Genomic DNA, 17,468 nt, shown 5'->3' with positions numbered 1-17,468 from the left:
AGACCCCAGTGAGAATTATCCACTAGATATGAAAGAACTCAAACTCTGTGTGTTTAATCTTAGTATATCAGATTTTATTAATAAATAGCAATTTATTGCTATCTTTAGTCAACAGCACTGATAAACATCTGGGTGGTTCTTGTTTCCTCCCCCTACCCTCCATATTTGTTTGAAGGAGCAAATCAAGTTTCTGGAAGAAGAAATACACTGTATGGAGGAGTCAGAACTGGCTTTTAGTGCTTACACAAATTGGTATGGAGCTACTAACAAGAACTTCAGAAATGCAATCACCAAGTTTGACGTGGTTGATAAAACAGCAATGGAGAAAAAAGTGCAGAAACTAGAGGTACAGCTTTCTTGAATGCAATTTTTGTTTCTGTTCACAAAAAAGAGGCTATATTTTAACAAGCATCTTAACAGCTGCTCAAAATTTTGACTTCACCTTGTCCAGAGAAGCTAATAGGATAAAGACCACCTAGTATAAAACTTTTTGTTCTCATGTCATATACACATTAGATCATAGTTTGGTTGTTGAGGTTATGAATAGTCCTAAATAATATAATCCTATCCTTCCATAAGGCATGTTTGTATGTGTTTTGTTTTAGGTTAAACCTTAAAATAAATTTCCCCAAAAGGCATCCTGTCATTTATATTTTATACCAGCATGCACTGAGGCAAGAGACGCTTCCTATTTCTCCTCATTGAAATAACTCAGTAGTAAAACCCATGTTTCCTCTCAGAGTTGTAGATGAGTTTTTCGTATGTCCTGCAGTTTAAACAAAATATGCTAAGGGAAAATTTTCATCTAGTCCAAAATTTGGAGTACGAATCCTCTCCTGATAGCCCTCAGTTTCTGTGTTTATCTTCACAAGCCTGGTGCAGAACAAAAGTATTTGCTTTTTCTGCTTCTTCTAGTTTACCACACCTTAACTCCAGGCAATTTTGTAATGAAAAGTCCATTCAATTTCCCTAGCAATTCCTTCTGTGTCCTTAGCAAAATTAAAAAAAAATTAAAAAATTTAGTTAACCTTTCACTGATAATAGTAAAAAGAAAAAAAAGGCAAGAGCTTGCATACATTTTCTGTTAACTAATGCTTCCTTCACAGCTGCTATTGAGTGATATGGACGTAGGCCACAGTTTACTGAAATCTGCCCGTGAGAAGGGGGAGCGAGCTATAAAGTACATGGAAGAAAATGAAGTTGACCAGTTAAGAAAAGAAATTGGAGATCATGTAGAACAGCTTGAAGAGCTGGCTAGCTCCATCAGGAAAGAGCACGTGACTTCAGAGAAGTGCCTTCAGCTGGCAAAGGAGTTCTCAGACAAATACAAGGCACAGACTCAGTGGGTCATGGAGTACCAAGCCATGTTACATGCTCCAGCGGAGCCAAAGAGCGAACTCTATGAGAAGAAGGCCCAGTTGTCCAAATACAAGGTAAAAAAGGGTTACGTCATTGTACTACTGAATTGATTTTGACCTAGTTACTCACAGTAAATCCTCTGATCCAGGTGTTTATTCAAGTTTCCTCAATAGATGTATGAGACTTCTCTGATCTGGATGTCCAAATCAGCATCAAAGTGAAAATATGCATGACCTGCATCTGCAAACCAGAGTGAGCACCTGGATTTGAAATGTGAATGTCCTAATAAGGCTTTCACATCTGACAATTTCCTGTTATGGAGCAAAATTCTTTTATGAGTACACATGAGTAATTCCATTGATATGACAGAGTTAACTACTGTTTAAGCAAGGATAGAAACCAGTTGGTCTTTCTTCACTGCAGACATTGCCTCTGTTTACATTGGCTTAATCAGTTTTCTGGTTAAAGCTGAATGTCCCAGCTCAACTGACATCTAAGACAGTCAGTTGCTATGGCCTCCTCTGTTTTTAGTTACTATTTTAATGAAGTGTTTGGGTCTGGCTGGGATGGAGTTAACTCCATAGCAGTCCATATAGTGTTGTGCTTTACATTTATGGCTTAAACAGCGTTACTAACAAATGTTTTGGCTATTGCTGAGCAGTACCTGCACAACATCAAGGCTTGCTCCCTGAAACTGTCCACTACCCCTCACCAGCTTCAGTACTCAAAGTCATATGTCATAGCTGTGTGCTTGCTTTCTACATGTTTGGGGAGCTGGTATCTCACTGTCATTTGATAGATGCTGGCATGTGCCATGCTGTCTGAGCCAGTGGCACAATGACATAACAGATCAGGTTGCATACTCTTGAGAGTAGAGTGTTAGGCACTTCTCTGCATACTGTCTCATTAAGGGGGTGGCTTTGGTGTTACTTTCCCACCTATTTGCAGAATTTGTTCCTCTGAGCAAGTTTCATCCCTAGCACTTACCCATTCACACATCCTAACTCCCTCTCCTTCACCAGCTCCAGATTACCAGCTGTGCTACTAGCCGCTCACAAAAGGAGCAATTGCTCTTAGATGCCTGCAAAGTTGTTGTCTCAGGGCATGGCTCAGAAGCATAGTCCTGTACTGGTAGCAAAGCTTTTCTCATCTGGAAAGGATGATATATACCATGGTAGAAGGCTGTGCTTCAGATCAAAGGGAATTTAGTGAAATAGATCTTCAGTGTTCAATGTATGTATTTTAATTCTTGCTTGCATTGTAGTCCATACAGCAGACTGTTCTGTCCCATGAGCCTTCAATAAAATCAGTGACTGAAAAGGGAGAAGCACTTTTTGATCTGGTGAATGATGTGACTCTGAAGAACAACATTCAAGACCTTCAGAGCAGTTACCAGGAACTCTGTGGTGCAACAAAGGTAAAAAGTCAGGAAGAAAACACCATGTTCTTTCAATTTGCTGTATTTTTTCCCCGCTTTAAGAAGTTGACTGTTTATTTCACGCTGTCATGTCACACCCTATACACAGTACACAGAGCCAGTTAGATTTAATTACTTTATTTTTTTTTTTTTGGGGGGGGGACGGGACATGGGGGAGGGGTGATTCTTGAATATGGAAAGAACTTCTACCTAAATAAGTCTAACAAGAGTAGCTGAAATAAATTTCAAGTGTGGCAGGTGAAGTCTTCATAGCACTAAGGGGAAATATATCAGTGACTAGTTTGTACTATTGTTACTATTTTTAATTGCTTTGAGTAGATTTCTAAATACATTACTTCTTGAAGAGACAGATGCCCTTAAATTATACCATTTTGTCTCTTGTTTCTGCTAGATCTCGCACAAACCCTGTTTAATCTAGTTTAGTTGTTGAATGGAAGTCACTGGAGAAAATGAACTGCAAGATGGGTATAATTTAGTTCAGCAAGGGCATTATTAATTAACATTGTTTCATTAGTCCACATGTATGTAGTACTTTGAAAGATCTAATACTTCTAAATATGTCCTGAAGTATGATTATTCCTAAAGCTTTTAATAGGTTATACTCCTAACAAGGATAAGCTCTGCAAACCATGTTAGTACTTATGTTTGACCTAAGTACCTTCAACTGCTAATCCATCCACCAATAGCAGATCATCTTATTTTTTTCACAGTTGACTTTTAGTTTACAGACTCAATGTGTACACTTTTAATTTGCCTACCACAATCACAGGCAATATGTACATGCAAAGGCTGTATGCAGCAGGGACCCAACCATAACACTGGTAGGTCGTGTGCAGTCTCTCAAAGAGCATGTAATAACTGTTTTGAAGTGAACTTAATGTCAAGTTGGCAGTGTTCCTTTTCTTAAAGTAAGGAGATCCTCAGTGTTTTCCTCAAAGTATGGTATTTCATCTAGAGTGAAAATACTGCTCAGTACCACAGAGTTTATTCACACAAGGAATCCCTTTGGTGTCTTCCTTAATAGTCTAATCATGTGAGAGTCCCTCACAGGAATATAAATTTAGAACTCTCTTACTATGCTTTGGAGCTCTTGGTGGTTTTTAGTTTGGGGTGGGGGTGGTGTTAATTCTTGTAATTACTTGAATATTAATTTTGGTTCCTGTGGACCTGCAGGCATATGTTGAAACCTTAGAGGTGAGAGTAAAAGAACATGAAGATTACAACAGTGATTTGCAAGAAGGGGAGAAATGGTTGTTACATATGTCCAGCAGGCTGGTCAGCCCTGACCTCATGGAGAGTAACAATCTTGAAAGAATCACTCAGCAGCTAGCTAACCACAAGGTGGGTTTGCTATTGGGTAAACTTCCTTTGTTCAGTAAAAGAGAATTTTTCTTCTTTGCTTCTCTGTCTCCACTCCAGAGCTCTAGTTATTTGTCATTCACCTGTTTTATTCCTCTTACTGCTAACTCTGTAAATAAGCATCAATTTCATTAATGCAGTTAACAAATCTACCTTGTTGTTAGCACTGTTTCTTGGATAAGACTGTATCGGCGCAAGAGCTTTGTTGTACTCTGGTCTGAATTCTGTGTCAGATTTTTGCTGAGATGTCCCAGGAAATAGACCACAAAAAGCAGATTAGGGTCATTTTACTCCTAAGGAATTTTTTTGCTCTGGCATTTTTAAGGAGAAAAAAATATTTTAAATTTTCAAATCTTCTCCCCTCCATCTCCCCATTAGGTTGTAACATTTCCTCCATTGCTTTTATTCAAGGTATTGTTATAGTTGCTATTAATGATAATCATTCACTACATCGATAGCCGATGCCTTCTAGAATATAAAAGAAAGCAAAATCCAACCCTCCCCACCACTCCCTGAAACTGAGATTCCCAGGGCAAATATTGAAATTTTTTAACTCATTGTGATTAGCGTGTTATTCTTTAAGTAACCTCCTTAGATAAAAATTGGGCTTCACCAAAGTCAATGGAAAGAACCATCTACAGTGGAAGAGCTTGTGGAATAAGATATGATTCAGCATCAGATTTAGTCCTCATTACTAGACACAAGAAAAGTTGGTGGAGCCCTGGAGAGCATGCAACAAAGGAAAATTAAGGGTAGTGTTGGGGCATGAGCATATGTTTACACATTATGACAGTGCTACTGATGTTTCTGTGGGATATCTATGTACAGACTTTTGACAATGATTTTACAATGAGTATGCACTCTTAACATCCTGACTGTAATAATACACATTGCCTGAAAGCTTTTTTCCAAATCTGAAGACAGAGTGTTTAAGGGGGGGGGGGGGGGGGGGGGGGGGAAAACCACCTCATTTAAAAAGCTGTGATACAGAACATGTTTTAAGTTTAAAAAATTTCTTCAAAAGTATTTTATCTATTTCTTAGGCTATCATGGAAGAAATTGCAGGATTTGAAGACCGTTTGAACAATCTTAAGAGTAAAGGTGATTACTTGATCAATCAGTGCACAGAACACCTTCAAGCAAAATTTAAGCAAAACATACAAAGCCATCTTCAGGGGACAAAGGACAGCTATTCTGCCATATGCAGCACAGCCCAGAGAGTAAGTCTTGTTTCAAAACTGTTTTTATGCCATTTAAGAATAACACACACTACTATTTCTCTAAGTACTTGTTTCTTTAGATGGTGTAAAACTCTTTCTACTGTTTCCATTTAAATTGAGCCTACAGGTTACTAATGTAGCACTTCATCATTGATGTGCTACAGTTGAATTCCCTGTGATCCAAATTTTGCCTTGCAGCCAGCAAAACTAACTGCCTGTCAGTTTTTACCTTAATCGCTCCACACCCTCACCACCTTCATGCTACACTAGTTTCTGAGGAGCTGCAGCAAAGAAATTCAAACTGTTCGTACTTCAAAAACTAGGGAGTAAATTGCACTCTTATTGGCAGTAGTTTGCATATGTACATAACAGGTCTTTAATTATGTGCTGGGAAATACAGTCTCTCATAGTAAAACCAGAATACACAGTTAAGAAGGGCTAGCTGGGTCATTCTGTTAATCCAATTAGGAGATCAAGTCAGCACAGTGGGGAAAAAAAAAAAAAAAAAAAAAGGCAAAAACAACAAATAAACAAAACACCAAAAAGTAGACTTCATAGCCAGTAAGATTTGTAGAGGTAGGTAAAACCTCATACTAGATCAATGGCAAAATGTTGAACAACAATACAGAAATAGGAGACAGTGCTCTTCATTTTTATCTTTATTTTTTCTTTCCAGAAGCCATGCCTTAGATATAGTCCATCTTCTCCACAAATTAGCAAGATGCACTGAGAGCTTAAGGAGCTTTCATCCCTTGGTACTTTTATGTACAAGGCTTAAATAACCAGTTTTAATAATTCTGTTTTATCTGCTGTTTTCAAGGTGGGAGAAGAGACCCAATAGTGGTGTCTGAAAATGTGATGACCTTACAAAATGTTTATTTCAGGTGTACCAGAGTTTGGAACATGAACTCCAGAAGCATGTTAATCATCAGGATACCCTACAACAGTGCCAGACTTGGCTGTCTACAGTGCAGTCAGAGCTAAAGCCAACTACCTGGCCACCTTTCAGCCTGGCAGATGCAGTTAAACAGGTAAAAGTTCAGCACTTGCAAATGCTCAGTTATTTTTAATAAGGTGAGTTCAAGTAAGAGCTTTATGTTAATAGAAATTAGATACTCTCTCTGACCATCTCAGAGGACTGTGTAGCCTCATTGTTATTCCCAGCTCCAAAAGGAATACCTTGAGTGAAAGTGAAAAATTACACAGGGCTTTTGCTTAAAAGCTTAATGCTTAGAAATATGTTATCTGAAAAAAAATTTGGCTAATTAGATAAACCTTTCAGATACTCCACAGATGTGTTTAGCAGGGAGGTTGTGTCTTTCTGCTTCTCTAATTGCCCATCTGTCTACTAATGTTCCTGTATGAGACCTGGTTTCACAGTACCATGGACAGAGAGTCTGTTATCAGGCAATTAAAACAATTTTTCAGCCTAAGAGCCTGAAACTGCCTCTAGCCCACATTAGCCATTAAGAATGGTTTCTTTGCCTCTTGATTATTCTTAGTAACTTAATGTATTTTACATTTGATTTGTACCTTGTTTTCAAATTAAACTGGTATGGTACTAAAAATGCTGGAATTCAGGGCTGTCTCATCCACCATGTGGCTTAATAGAGACCTTGAAATACTACAGATGGCAGCTCTGCAAGGGCAGGTGGTGACAGTGGGGGCAGCAGGGCAGCACCTTCCCAATGGCATGCAGACCTGCAGCACACACAGCAGAGTCCCTCTGGTGTCAGCCACCAGCTGGTGATCACCAGGCAAGCCTGTAGGGATGAGGCCAGTCCCAGGTGGAGGCAGGAGGTCAGGGCAGCAAGGCAAGACCAGGAGGATCAGCCAGGCACAGATGCACCTGCAGTGTAGCTCAGGTGAGGTCCATAGGTGGATGAAGGTCTGAGCTTACATGCAGCTCTTGAGCAAGGGGGAAGGCTTCTGAATGCTCTTCCCTTGGCCAGGTCTGAGCTGGGCCAAGTCAGGGCTGGCCCTGAGCAGAGGCAGCCAAACCCCAAGGAGAAGGGAATAGAGGTTGCAGAGTCTTTTGGTGCACTGAGGGCCCTGACTGTCCCTGAGGATTAGGGACCTATTCCAGTGCTTTTAACTGCTCTCAGTGTGAAACATAGTTTCCCTCATATCTAGGAAGAATTTCCTTGTTGTGACTTTTCACTTTTCCCTCCAGTCCTTTTTCTGCTCACCTTGGCAGTTTGGCTCTGTCTTCTCAGCACTGCCCCCACCTGACCATTTTAAGTAATGGCAGACTGCTATTAGCCTCTCTTCTCCAGGCTGAACAAACCTAGTTCCTTCAGACCTGCCCAAATGCCACATACTACAGCCTCACATTCCCCCAGCCCTCTGCTAGACTTGCACCAGTTTGCCAATATCTGTTCTATGGGGGAAGAGAGGAAACTGGGACAAATACACCAGGCACAGCCTGACAAGTGTAAGTACAAGAAAATAAACGCTTCCCACAGCTTACACTCTGCATTCTTGCTAATACACTAATTTGGGGTTGCCACAAGGACACGCTGCTGTCCTGTTCAACTTTTTGCCCACAAGGACCTACTACTGGCCCTCTGTGATAGGTCGTCACTCACCCCTTCTCCCTGGGACTCTAGGAGGTATGTTAGTGTTGACAAGCAGGGCAATAATATCATCATTTTCTTTTGAGATGAGGAAACTCTTCAGAGGGAGAGGTGAGCTCCTACAGGCAATGTCGAGAGCAAAAGCCCTCAACAGCCTCATGTTGTCTGATCTTGGCAATTGTAGATACTGGGGGCACTGAAAGGGTTTCAGAAGGTGTGGGAAAGCATGTTGTGCCACTGGGTTGGATTCCCCATGATCTATCAGACACTGGAGAATTGTATAGGTATGGGCAACAGGACACTTCAATAATTGGATAAAGCCCTGCTTCCCATTCACCTTGGGAAAGTAAGTCACCTCATTGAAACTGTGTGTATCTATCCAACACTTTATTTATAAAGAAATAAAATGGGTAATGCATATGTCACTAGGCACTTTGATAATTGGATGATAATCAATTAAAGTTACTGTTTTCCATAATTATGACAGAGCAGCCTTACCCAATAAAATAATGTCTACATTTCATCTTTTGGAAATAATAAGCTAAAGTAAAAATACTAAAATGCATGATTGTAATGAAATAAGAGATTATTTCCACAGTCTCAGAGTTTATTTGAGGATTGTCTTCCCTCAGGTGAAACATTTCCGGGCTCTGCAGGAGCAGGCCAATACATACTTGGATCTTTTGTGCTCCATGTGTGATCTGTCAGATGCCACAGTGAAGAGTACAGCAGCAGATATTCAACAAACAAAACAAACGGTACAAGATAACCAGAACAACCTGGTTTTAATCCTGTTTAGAGCTTTAACTGCCTTGATCTGTACTGTTTTAAGAAGGTCATATTGGGTAATGGTTTAAAGAAATGTCTTTTTACTTTCATCTTAAGTATTTCTTTTAGGAATAGTTTTCTCTTTCTACTTTTTTTTTTTTTTTTTTAATTAAATCCACACATTACTATCCTGGTAGTAATACAAAGACGCACGACGAAGGTTCCTAAAGGTACTCAGGCAATGTTACAAGATGTTGGCCACACAAATAACATTCTGTGGAAGAAAACCTGATCCAAATTATTTGTTTTCATACAACACAATTCAATCTATTCTTCTCTGTATTTTATTAAAGCTTAGATATATTTTACTGGTATTATTTTTTCAACAGTAAACTGATGTTCTTATTAGGATATACTAAAATACTAATTATAATCATCATAAAAAATTATGATGGTTCAATTCATAAATTAGAGTGCATCTATTTCAGCATATGAATTTATAGGAGCGTACCTCAATTTTAAGTTTTAAAGTAGCTTAATGCTTGGTTTTAGAATAAAATTATAAACATAAGAGGTATTAGAAAAGAAGCATTATAAGCATTCCTGTTGTTGTAAACATGAAAATTTTAGTTTCACATACACACACAACCAAACTTTGAAACTACTTCTACCAAGAGTAAAAACCTAATATATACAGTAACAGTATTCCATACCAGAGATGTAAATTACACAAATCCAAGTAATCCATAAAAGAATGGCAGTCCAAATATTGAATAGCTAAAAAGTATCCCAAACATCAGAATAAGATTCTCCTTTTATATATAAAGCAGTGAAACATTTTTAAGAAATCACAGACAGTACAGTGCTGAGATATATTAAGCTGGTTGAGTGTCTAAACCTTAAAAGCGCCCTACTGCTGTATTTGGAGCAAAAGAAGCTGTATGACTATTGGTTTAAGGTGATTGATGGGCTCAGATCCGGTAAGCATTCTTCTTATTGGCATTTTACAGAAAGCATATAGGCAAAATAAATGGACTAAGCAAATTAAATGAAAGTGTTTAGTTTAAGCTTTAATTCGGTCTTCGTGAAGGCATGTAGAGCACAGTCCAGCAGCATTCTTGGCATGCAATAGACTAAATCATACAGTTAATTTAAGCTTTAGTAGAAGACTGAGAACACTTTGAAATACACACACTCATAAGTATACTTGCTTCTCTCAAGGGTGAATTATAATTCCATTTTTTTTCCACAGCTTTCCTCTGATAGGTCTGATTTTTATGACTTTTGAAGGTTAAGACTCTTTTTGTGGATAATATTAGCCCCTTCAGAATCTAGTGCAGAAATTTGCTCTTAGTACAGTCTTGTGCTCAGGGGAAGAATGCTATTCATCCTCCATTTTCCAAAAATAGCTGCATTAAAGCATTCCTACTCCTTTTCATTTCTTTTCTTCTAGATCGAGCAACAGATAATGCACTCACAGTATTTGGCTCAAGGTTGGGAAGAGATCAAACAAATGAAGGCTGAGCTCTGGATATATTTCCAGGATGCAGATCAACAACTACAGAATTTGAAAAGGAGACGGGCAGAGTTGGAGCTAAACATTGCCCAGAATATGGTACTCCAGGTTAAGGTAAGGAGACTTCAGGTTAAGAACAGAAGGTAAGGGGGAAGTTCATCCCGTAGCTGATATTATTATAATTCATGTTATATGCACATATTGCATAGAATTGCTAATATGTTCTAGGCAAGAGCAGAGAAGACAGAGGAAAGAGGGTTTCCTTATTAATGCTACTGAGTGACACAGAAAGCAAAACACTGTTCTTTAATTTTTCTGGTTTTGTTTCTTTAACAGTAGACAATTTTCAGCCTACTGTTCTTATTTGCCTTCACTTTTAATAGAGTAATTGCTGATCACAGTGGACCTGAAGATAAGATCTGCAATTCGTGCTTGCTAAGTTCCTTGATTCCAATACTTCTGAATTATTTAGATCTATTTCAGAATTATTCTAGGAAACTATTCAATGTTGCTGGACTCTGAAAACCACTGGAGAATAGGTATTATAGAAATCCAATTTAGTTTACCCACAATAGTGAGACAAATGCCTTCAGATCTTCACTCATATTAATTTACAGATGAGAGAATTTTTATGGCCATTTTGCACACATCACAAACATCAGTAAAGTAACAAGAAGAAACAGGAAAACCGATTATTTCTTTGATAAATGATGAAATGGTTGGCGTTTGCATTCTTGGTCTAGACTTTGCTTGTATTCTTTTTCTGATACGCTAGGAGTTAGGTGAAAAGTAAACAGCACTTCCTCTTCATGTCTGTCCTACACAAGTGTGTGAACAAAGTCATAGAAGATACCTCAGCACAATGTGGACTGAAAGCTGTTACGCTAGCTATCATGAGAGTCCAGGAAGAAGCAGGAGCCTGTACTTCACTATTTCAGTCAGGAACTTTGGATTATTATGAAAGGCAGGCACCTGATGTATTGTCGGATGTGGCGCAATATGTATTTTTTCTTTGAATTTGCCCTGGTAATTGAAGATGCCTAGCTCTATTTGAAGCAGTCACAAAGAAGAATGAGGCAGAGCTGGGCAGTAGCATCTCTTCTCCAGAACCCCTACCAGCCCTCAGTAAAAATGCATCATCCCAGCAAAGTTCTGGAGCTGGGAACAGTTGTTTAGTTACAATTATTGGAACTAGAATTTGGGAAAAGATTATATTTACCCTAGACAGTGTGTAAGTGCTGAAAAATATTTGGTTAGTTTTAGTTGTCAGTGTCTTGTGTATTCTTTTTTTAGGTTCTTTGTGGCTTCTTATTTGGTAAGAAATGTGTGTGCAAATGGACTCTTTTATTTACTGGAATTTATTAACTCAAATTGCAATCATACCTAGATAATAATTGGCTCTGTTTCAATAATGACAGTGATAATGGTCGCTATTACAGAAGTAGGAACAAAACAAAGTATGGATGTGGGGGCTTACTGACTCATGGACTCTGCTTCCTATTTTTAGTCTCTAATGAAAAAGGAAAAGTGAAAAAATGAGCTAGAAACAGTACTGACAAAATGAACTCTTATCAGACCCAGACTATTGCATGTTTTAGTGTATGGTGGGAGCTGTGCTAGTCCGGAAGCCCAGACAACAAGGTGTGACTTGATCGTGATTTCTGTTTATCACTGGCACTTGGAAACTGCTCTGGTTTGCTTTCATGTATCTAACCAACCTGTCCTCACCTAAGAAAATGAGGAGAAAGATTAGGGGAGGGGAGAAGGCATTTCTTCCAATTTACATCTGCACAGCATTTGCCTGGGCAGATAATTAGTCCTTACACAATTTATTTATTTCAGAGTTCTTATTTAAATTCCATCTTATAATTTTGAGTAAGTGTCACCATATTGGTTTCAACTTGTATCTTTTTTAGGAATTCAGTCAGAAGTTGCAGTCTAAGCAGTCAGCTCTTACCTCTGTGACTGAGAAGATGAACAAACTAACCCAAGGACAGGAATCACCTGAACACAAGGAAATAGGAGAGCTGAGCAACCAGTGGCTGGACCTCTGCCTTCAGGCACACAGTTTGCTCATACAGAGGGAGGAGGATCTGCAGAGGACGGGGGATTATCACGATCGCATGAATGTAGTTGAAGTTTTCTTGGAAAAGCTGACAAAAGAGTGGGACAACCTGGCTAGGTAAAAAACGTAGCAGCATGCACAAAGCTGACTCAGTCCATGTACGCTGAAAGAGCCACTTACAGAGTGTTTCTAAGATGGATCCACTAAAAATCCCTTTTTCCATGCTTAAGTAAAAGCAGGCTTCCTTTATTAATTATGGGACAATTACTTGATTGAAATAAAGAGCATTTGAGAAGCCAGATCTTCAGTGTTTGTCTTTAAGGCAAGTACTGATTGATCCCATCTCAGGGTATAGCATTTTCTGATATTTCAAGCATTTTGACTACTTTGTTTGAACTCTTTCATTTGTGTTTACTGTGTTTCATGTCTGTTTTTCATTGTGACATTGTGTTTTATCTATTAGACTATTATACTAAAGTTTAGTCGCTTCTGCTAAATGATTGCAGCTGCTTTGTATAGCATAAACACACCAGCTGTGTGTAAAATTGTGAGTCTATTACTGCTGCTATCACTGTCATGGAACAAGATTCACTTCAATCTCAGTACTTGTTGTTGTTCATGTGTGCAATATAACCAGTATACTCTGTAGTATTTATGTTAATTTGTATGGTCAGCCTGATGACCACATTGTAGATGAAAGGGAGAGGAATAAAAAACTTTTTAATTAATATTCAAGTCTGGTACCTTCAAAAGAATGTGAAAACTGTAGGTATTTATATCATATTGATTTCAGTATATAGTGAGCTTATAATTCATCCTGACCTCTCTTAACAGTCTATCCTGAGATAGGATCTAATAATTAATTTCTGTCCTGTCCATTTTGATAACAGATCTGATGCTGAAAGTACAAATGTTCACCTTGAAGCTTTGCAAAAATTGGCACTGACACTAGAGGAAAGGAGATTTGCTCTGGAAGATTTGAAAGATCAGAAACAGAAGATGATAGAACATCTGAATCTTGATGATAAAGAATTAGTAAAGGAGCAATTTGGTCATTTTGAGCAACGCTGGACTCAGCTGGAGGACCTTGTCAAAAGGAAAATTCAAGTTTCTGTTTCAACCTTAGAAGAGCTCAGTTTGGTGCATTCCAAATTTCAGGAACTAATGGAATGGGCAGAGGAGCAGCAACCTAGTATCTCAGAGGCTCTTAAACAGAGCCCTCCTCCAGATCTGGCTCAGAGTCTTCTCGTGGATCATCTTACCATTTGCAGTGAGCTTGAAGCCAAACAACTTGTTCTGAAGACGCTTGTGAAGGATGCTGACAGGGTGATGACCAACCTAGGGCTCAATGAAAGGCAGGAGCTGCAGAAAGCACTTTCTGATGCACAGCACCACGTAGATTGTCTCAGCGATCTGGTTGGCCAGAGAAGAAAGCACCTGAATAAAGCACTGTCTGAAAAGACTCAGTTTCTTATGGCAATCTTTCAGGCTACAAACCAAATTCACCAGCACGAGAAGAAGGTAACGTTTCCAGAACACATTTGTCTGTTGCCGGAAGATGTGAACAAACAGATCAGGACTTGTAAGAATGCCCAGGCTAACCTGAAGGCCTATCAAAATGAAGTCACGGGGTTGTGGGCCCAAGGAAGGGATTTAATGAAAGAAGCAACAGAACAAGAAAAGAGTGAAGTGTTAGGTAAACTGCAAGAACTACAGAATGCCTATGACACTGTTTTACAAAAGTGTAACCAGAGATTGTTAGAACTGGAGAAAAATATAGTTTCCAGGAAATATTTCAAAGAAGACTTGGATAAAGCTTGCCATTGGCTAAAACAAGCTGATATTGTCACATTCCCAGAAGTCAATGTAATGAATAGTAACACTGAACTATACACGCAGTTGGCAAAATATCAACAGATTCTTGAGCAATCTCCAGAATATGAAAATCTGTTACTTGCACTGCAAAGAGATGGCCAAGAAATCCTACCATCACTTAATGAAGTGGATCATTCTTATCTGGATGAAAAACTTAACGTTCTCCCTCAGCAATTCAATATTGTCACTGCTCTGGCAAAAGAAAAATTATATAAGGTTCAGGAAGCAATTTATGCCAGAAAAGAGTATGCCTCTCTGATTGAGTTGACAAGTAAAGCTCTGACTGAGCTAGAAGATCAGTTTATTAACATGGACAAAGCTCCAGCTGCTGTTTTATCCAAAGAAGCTGTGTCACTCCAGCAGGCCTACAGAGATCTCTTAGGTGAAGTGGTGAGCCTTGGTGCAGCAGTGGATGAACTAAACCAGAAGAAGGAAGCCTTTCGAAGCACTGGCCAGCCATGGCAAGCAGATGAGATGTTAAAACTCGTCACGCTGTATCACAAGTTGAAGAGGCAAATAGAACAGAAAATCAACCTATTGGAAGACACAATAGAAGCATGCCAAGAGCATGAGAAAATGTGTATGCAGTTTGAGGCACAACTAGAGGCAGTGAAGAAGGAGCAGATTAAGGTAAATGAAGAAACGCTCCCAATAGAAGAAAAGTTGAAAATATACCATTCTCTGGTGGGCAGCTTGCAAGACTTGGGGAGTCTTCTGAAGCGAATAATTGAACATCTGGAAGCCCTTTCTCCTCAGCTTGACTCATCTGCGTGTGAGACAACAAATCACCAAGTGCAGTCTTGGCAAGAGAAACTAAAGTCTTTGCATGCTGCCATTGGTGACACCGTGATGGAGTGTGAGAACAGACTCGTGCAAAGCATAGACTTCCAGACAGAAATCTGCCGCTCACTCGACTGGTTGAGATGGGTGAAAACAGAACTTAATGGAACATTAAGTTTGGACCTCAAACTGCAAAGCATACAAGAAGAAATCCGAAAGGTTCAGATACACCAGGAAGAAGTGCAGTCAAGTCTGAGAATAATGAATGCACTGAGCAATAAAGAGAAAGAGAGATATATGAAAGCAAAGGAGCTGATACCTGCTGACCTGGAAAACACTCTTGCTGAGCTGACAGAACTAGATGGTGAAGTTCAAGAAGCTATACACATGAGACAGGTTAGTGCACCCTAAGTGTCACTAGTTTCTCACTCACGAAGCTGAAAAATATGACTCTGTGGCTTGATGTTTGTAATGATCATGAAAAGATTAATTTTTAATAATCCTGTTGGTTTGTTGTTTTTTTTTTTTTTTAATGTCTTAGGTTGTGGCCTGTTGGCATGGCTGACTTGGAGGGGGGAAGGCTTCCTTAATATGCATTTATACCTGCATGTACAAATGCAAACTCACTCAAAACCTACTTCCATGTAGTCTCTCTGACCCTGTATTTTAGATATAATAAAGGGAAAAAAAAGCAAGAATGGCCAAAATCCAGACTCTCAGCAGAGGATCATTTTGTTACTGCTGTGAATTTTTTGTCTGTGACTCTCGGTGTAATTTTCCTGTTTATTTCAGGCTACCTTGAATAAATTATATAGCCTCTGCCAAAGATACTACCAGGTGATGCAGATAGCAAATGACTGGCTTGAAGATGCTCAGGAATTTCTACATTCAGCAAGAAATGGTCTTGATGTTGAGAACTCTGAGGAGAACCTAAGGAACCACATTGAATTTTTCAGCACAGAAAGTCAGTTCAGTAATCATTTGAAGGAGTTACAGGGCCTTGTGTCTGAGATAGAGCCCTTTATCCAAGCCACAGCAAGAGAGCAGCTGATGCAGAATGTAGCTGCATTGGAGGAAAAGGCCAAAGGGACAAAGCAAGAAGCCAAATCCCAACAAGAGCAGTTGCAAAGGTATGTTCATCTTTTTTTTTCCTTTCATTTTAAGATCACCTTGTTGGTGATGAAAGAAAGACATCACAACATTAATTGGAGTTTGTAAAATGTTGGTGCTACTGATGAGAGAAGTGGATTCAGAGTTCTTGGATTCTGTTTTCTCCTCTGCCACTGACTGACGAGATGTGTGATCCTGAGGAAGCTATGATAAAATTATATAAAGCTTGGAACAGCACCAAGAAGAGTAGGGAATGACTTTCCCTTATTTCACCTGGCACGATACCTATGCAGAAACAAATTAAATTGAAGCAGACATTTTGAACTAAAAGGAAATACCTTTTTAACCAGAAAACTGTGTTTACTTATTATTCCTGAATGTTCTGGATTCCAAAAGTTTGGGTGGGTTTAAAACACAACCTAGACAAAGTCACTGAGGAAAAGCCAATCAAGGGCTACTAAATGCCAAGCTGTGTCTGTAAGGGATAGCTGAAAATCAGGACCATATGCTTCTATGTATGCTCTTTCCCAATAATGTTTCTTTTTCTTGGAAAATACTGTGTAACAGCAAAACTAAGCAGTACACTGAAAACGAGGTGCAACAATATTCCCGATTTTTAAATGGTTTTATATTGCATTAAATTGTTCTTTCTGGAACTATATTTTTAAGGTGTGCTTCTGAGTGGCAGGAATACCAGACAGCAAGACAGAAGGTTATTGAAGTGATGAATGAGGCTGAGAAAAAATTATCTGAATTCTCAGTAGCTAAAGCTGCTTCTTCTCACGAAGCAGGAGAGAAATTGCTAACACATAAGGTAAGGTACTGAAAATTATATTAAATCCTTTTCCTTCAGTGAAAATAGAAGCATGGTATGTAGGTCCCTACCTGTGGCAACCCGAATTGGAGTTTTTAGATCTTTTCCTGTAGTGCTTAACTGTGTCGTGGCACACCAAAAGGTGTTTTGTGTTGTGCAGAACACACATTTTATTTGTGGGGTGACTGGGACAGATATTTTTGGTCGCTTTTTGGCTTCATGTCTGTCTATATGCCTATGACTGTAGAGAACTAGAAGGAACCAGGAGGCTCCTAAAAGCTGTGGGTGCATAAGTCCCAAAATTGCGTACCTTACAAGAAATTCAGATCAATAGAAACGTCCATCTACTTTGGATCACATGAAATAGTTTTACTAGGACAGGAGGGGTTGGGGTTTAATATTTACTCTTGCTTAGTCTAAAAGAATGAAATGTAACTTAAAAGATTTACTTTATCCTCTAGTATATAGGGTGCTAATCAGTTGCCTTAATATAGCCAGTCCTGCCTGGTCTCCAGCTGTGTCTCTGTGAAGGCAGGAATCTCCCCAAAGAGTAATGTCATGTCTGCCAGCTTTATGAGAATATCCTGA

General features: G+C 39.0%; 1 protein-coding gene across 2 annotated transcripts in view; it reads left to right on the top strand.

Annotated features, from left to right (window-relative positions):
- SYNE1 (spectrin repeat containing nuclear envelope protein 1) overlaps nucleotides 1–17,468 on the top strand; it is a 310,346-nt gene that overhangs the window by 171,029 nt on the left and 121,849 nt on the right. For both annotated transcript variants that reach the window (XM_082306888.1, XM_082306887.1), the window contains exons 65-76: nucleotides 176–346; nucleotides 1,107–1,433; nucleotides 2,624–2,776; nucleotides 3,971–4,138; nucleotides 5,200–5,376; nucleotides 6,261–6,407; nucleotides 8,585–8,710; nucleotides 10,174–10,350; nucleotides 12,153–12,418; nucleotides 13,192–15,352; nucleotides 15,749–16,086; nucleotides 16,736–16,880. In XM_082306888.1, the coding sequence (XP_082163014.1) occupies nucleotides 176–346; nucleotides 1,107–1,433; nucleotides 2,624–2,776; nucleotides 3,971–4,138; nucleotides 5,200–5,376; nucleotides 6,261–6,407; nucleotides 8,585–8,710; nucleotides 10,174–10,350; nucleotides 12,153–12,418; nucleotides 13,192–15,352; nucleotides 15,749–16,086; nucleotides 16,736–16,880 (4,356 nt within the window). The remainder of the gene's footprint in view (nucleotides 1–175; nucleotides 347–1,106; nucleotides 1,434–2,623; nucleotides 2,777–3,970; nucleotides 4,139–5,199; nucleotides 5,377–6,260; nucleotides 6,408–8,584; nucleotides 8,711–10,173; nucleotides 10,351–12,152; nucleotides 12,419–13,191; nucleotides 15,353–15,748; nucleotides 16,087–16,735; nucleotides 16,881–17,468) is intronic.

Source organism: Platalea leucorodia, assembly GCF_965183815.1.
Source record: "Platalea leucorodia genome assembly, chromosome: 3".
In the NCBI taxonomy this organism is placed as follows: Eukaryota; Metazoa; Chordata; class Aves; order Pelecaniformes; family Threskiornithidae; genus Platalea; species Platalea leucorodia.
Note: the sequence above shows the minus strand (reverse complement) of the source record. Positions and strands in the feature narration are given on the sequence as shown.